General features: G+C 36.0%; 1 protein-coding gene across 3 annotated transcripts in view; it reads left to right on the plus strand.

Annotated features, from left to right (window-relative positions):
• The first annotated feature begins 2,049 nt into the window (after nucleotides 1–2,049).
• The window catches only part of LOC144962858 (regulator of G-protein signaling 22-like), an 81,406-nt gene continuing 79,361 nt past the window's right edge, over nucleotides 2,050–4,094 (plus strand). For 2 of the 3 annotated variants that reach the window (XM_078896201.1, XM_078896200.1), the window contains exon 1: nucleotides 2,050–2,352. In XM_078896201.1, the coding sequence (XP_078752327.1) occupies nucleotides 2,216–2,352 (137 nt within the window). In that variant the 5' untranslated portion in view covers nucleotides 2,050–2,215. The remainder of the gene's footprint in view (nucleotides 2,353–4,094) is intronic. The other variant, XM_078896204.1, reaches the window with a different exon arrangement.

Consider the following 4,094-nt stretch of genomic DNA (forward strand, 5'->3'; position numbering starts at 1 on the left):
CAACCTCAGAGGTTAAACAAACAGTTAAAACCGTCAGATTTTATCTTCAAATTAATGGCCGAGAACATAGTCAGTACCATTTCATAGACTTAGATATAGATGTATGCGCCGCTTTGCTAAGAAGCTCACAACATTGTCATCCGGAAGTATAACGGGCTAACACACTATGTGTAACCTTGAACATTTATAGTCTGGTTAGTGAGAATTACTCATAAACGCGGATGGCAAAAAACAATAACAAAGACCCGAGTGACGTCATCTTCGTACTATCTAAAGATAGTGTGCGCTTGGCTACGAAGCTCACACCATTGCCATCCGGAAGTATAACGGACCAACACACACAACTATGTGTAACCTTGAACGTTGATAGTTTGGTTAATACAGTTTAGTGAAAATTACTCGAAACGCGGACGGCAAAAAACAATAACAAAGACCTGAGCGACGTCAACTTCGTTCCATCTATAGAAGATGACATAAACAGATACATCCAATCAAAACTCAAACAAGCAACAATCACATGCTTCTTGACTCCTCTTTACACCTACGGTGTAATGCAGTCACATAATATTATGGAAGAAAAGAAAGACTACCCTAAAAAATATTTTTTAAAAATCCCATTGAAAAATGACTTTTTAATGGACCAATGGCAGTTCCAAGTTCTGGTGCATACCATTATGTATACATTTGGAAACGAAGAGAAACAAAGTTATTTTGCTGTAATATGATCATTGAACATAGATATACTTAGCAAAACAAATTTTAAAATAAAATAAAAATATAAATCTGCTTATAAGTACGATCCGGCTATAAGCACGCTCTGCTTGATTCCCAAGGACCATGCTTATCAATGTATTATTGTTATTATTGTTATCATCATCATCATCATCATCATCATCATCATCATTCTTCTTCTTCTTCTTCTTCTTCTTCTTCTTCTTCTTCTTCTTCTTCTTCTTCTTCTTCTTCTTCTTTATTTTCTTATTATTATTTTCTTATTATTCTTTTATTATTATTATTATTATTATTATTATTATTATTATTATTATTTATTATTATTATTATTATATTATTATTATATTATTATTATTATTATTATTATTATATTATTATTATTATTATTATTACCATCATCATCATCATCAGCATCATCATCATCATCATCATCATCTTCTTCTTCTTCTTCTTCTTCTTCTTCTTCTTCGTCGTCGTCGTCGTCGTCGTCGTCTTCTTCTTCTTCTTCTTCTTCTTCTTCTTCTTCTTCTTCTTCTTCTTCTTCTTCTTCTTCTTCTTCTTCTTCTTCTTGTCCTCAACAAATATGCGATCATGCTCACCTCGTACTTATTGACAATGGTTTGACGTTGCTGTAATGTTGCTTAGGTGTTCGTTTAATCTCCAGAAGTCCTCGGAAATTGTTCATTTTTTCTGCTTGTATGATGGTTTAATGTACAAAAGGCTATGATATGATTTGGTGATACTAAGCTGCTAGAAGCTGAGGGATATAAAAAGTAATAAACAAAAATGAATATAACAGCTTCAAAAAAGAATAAAATACCAAACACGGAACGTTTCAGACTCAAAACCCTTCTCCAGCCAACAACAACAAAAAATAAAGACATAAATAAATTACTAAATTCCAGATTGACGACTGAGAAATTTTATAGGTCCTCTCTGTTGTAGAAAAAGTTTGGAAAATAAACAAAAAAGAGCGTTCGACATGTAACTAAGGAATTCCAAAATGAGCCGAATTTAAAACAGCGCATAAGATTAGGTGGGCAAAAAAAAAGGATTTGATATGAGATGATATGATTTGATATGATATGATGATATGGTACGATATGATACGGTATGATATGATATAAAATATCTATAAAATAAAATGCGAAATGATTATATCATATAATATGATATTAGTAGACGGTCTATATGATAAGTATGATCTTTTTAAATTAAAAATCATCACTGCTGTTAGTTATCAGTTTTGATTTCCTTTTACCTACTTTAGTTTTTAATTGGAGACTTACTGTACTGTTTAACACTTTAAATGAACGTATATTTTCCGACAAAAAAGAAAATGGGTTGAAGAAGTAGCATGTTGTTTTGATGCAACCCTTTATTGCTCCGATTCATCTTGCCCAATACTGTATGGAAAGATTGAATTTCAATGAAGTTGAAGGCAGACATTTTTTGGGACTTATTCACTGACTAAACATCAAATATGATTCCAGGACCAGTTCGTAATGTTAACTTTGGGCCCAAGCTTCCGGGAATTGGGAAGGAACAGGACCATAAAAAAAACGACAAGTACAAAAATGCGATGACAAGCAAATTTAAACAGGCGCCCCAACAAGAGAGGTGGGTCTTTTTAAAAGATGATCACAGTGCCCACAGTTGGCCTAATGGGATATTGGCGCTCTTATATTTGGAATGTTGGGCCATGGTACATGGCGTTGTTGACACTATATGCATGGACTTGCTATTTTTTACATTAGATACCTTCTCAACGTCCTTGCTTTTACCCCACACTAAAGCGCAATGGAATAGCATAATGCCAGGGAGGACGTCCTAAGGGGCGCTTGACTAGCACCCCGAGTTGATCCACCAGCTTCTTCAGAAGACTGTTGCGTTTCTCTATCTTCCGGGCAACTCCTTCGAGATGCACCCGATAGTTAAGGCTGAGGTACAGCGTAATCCCCAGGTATTTCGGATTTGGCTCGTATGGGAGTAGCTGGTCCCCGATGAGGACGTTCAGTTTTCGGGTGTGCCAGCCACTGCATAGGTGAAACGCAATGGCCACGATTTTGGAAGTGTTCATCTTCAGGTACTTCTTGTCAAAGTAGGATTTGAGTCTGATGACGTCCTCACTGAGCACGCTCTCGAGACGGGTCCACACTTAACTTACTTAACTTTGAGTAACGAGCGCCCGGTCGTGCTCGTATCTCAGCCTCAGGGAGGAAGTGTTCGGCATGTCGCGATGGAATAGCATAGTGCCAGGGAGGACGTCCTTAGGGGCGCTTGACTAGCACCTCGAGTTGATCCCACCAGCTTCTTCAGGAGACGGTTGCGTTTCTCTATCTTCCGGGCAACTCCTTCGAGATGCACCCGATAGGTAAGGTTGCGGTCCAGCGTAACCCCCAGGCGCCAGATCAGATCCCCGAGGGACCCCATTCTTCAGTTTCCTAACTTTCTCGTTGTATCCCAGGGCGACGTGGAATTGTCTTTCCCCTAATATTAAAGAGAACAACTTCAAGGTCTTTTTGGGCCTTTGATTAAAAAAAAAAATAACATTTTTTGAGCACTAACCCTCCGCACCAGACCGTATCGTACGCCGCTGATGTGTCTATAAATACAGCACCAGTTTGTTGTTTCTTTTCGAACTCTGCTTCAATATGCTCTTAAGGGGCGGTTTGGGTCTTTTCTAAAAAAAAAATTAATTAACTATATTGGGCGGTTTTAATCATTCTGTATCATCAATATATGTTAAAAAACAACATTTATGGTGAACAATTTTAATTATCTGTGTTGATACCCATTTTGTGATCTAATTTGGGGGTCTGACATAAAAAAATATAACAATCTTGTGGCAAACGTTCCACAAAAACTAATGAAGGAATGACCTCCATATTCTTCCCTCTTGTCAACATTGTACCATAGTGTGTCACCATAGAGAGATTTTACGGCTTTAGCTTATGGAATTTTTATTAGATCATTACAAAGTTGAGAATCAAAATGTTATGATAAAATTGATGTAAAAAATTCAGATTTAGGATTATATTTTAAAATTCACATATCTTATTCTTATCAAAAAATCTCTCTATGGTGACATAATACATTATCTTTGTCATAACTTTGGAAAATTTCAGACAATTTCATTGAATAGATTCTGAGAAACGTTTGACATAGTATCCCATACCCTTAGAAAAATGATATATTGAGAAAATAGCAAAATGGCTTCCCGTTTTTCACACATTTCTTACTACCTGTACCATTTTCGACTTTGTATTTCGTGCCTTTATAGTATACTTTAAGAATTTGGACTTCAATTATATTATTTCTAAGATAATAAAGTATCATTTCCACCAAAATCTCAAAATCAA

The sequence above is a fragment of the Berghia stephanieae genome, chromosome 1, assembly GCF_034508935.2.
Source record: "Berghia stephanieae isolate SIO BIC M18660-M18661 chromosome 1, UCSD_Bste_1.3, whole genome shotgun sequence".
Lineage (NCBI taxonomy): Eukaryota > Metazoa > Mollusca > Gastropoda > Nudibranchia > Aeolidiidae > Berghia > Berghia stephanieae.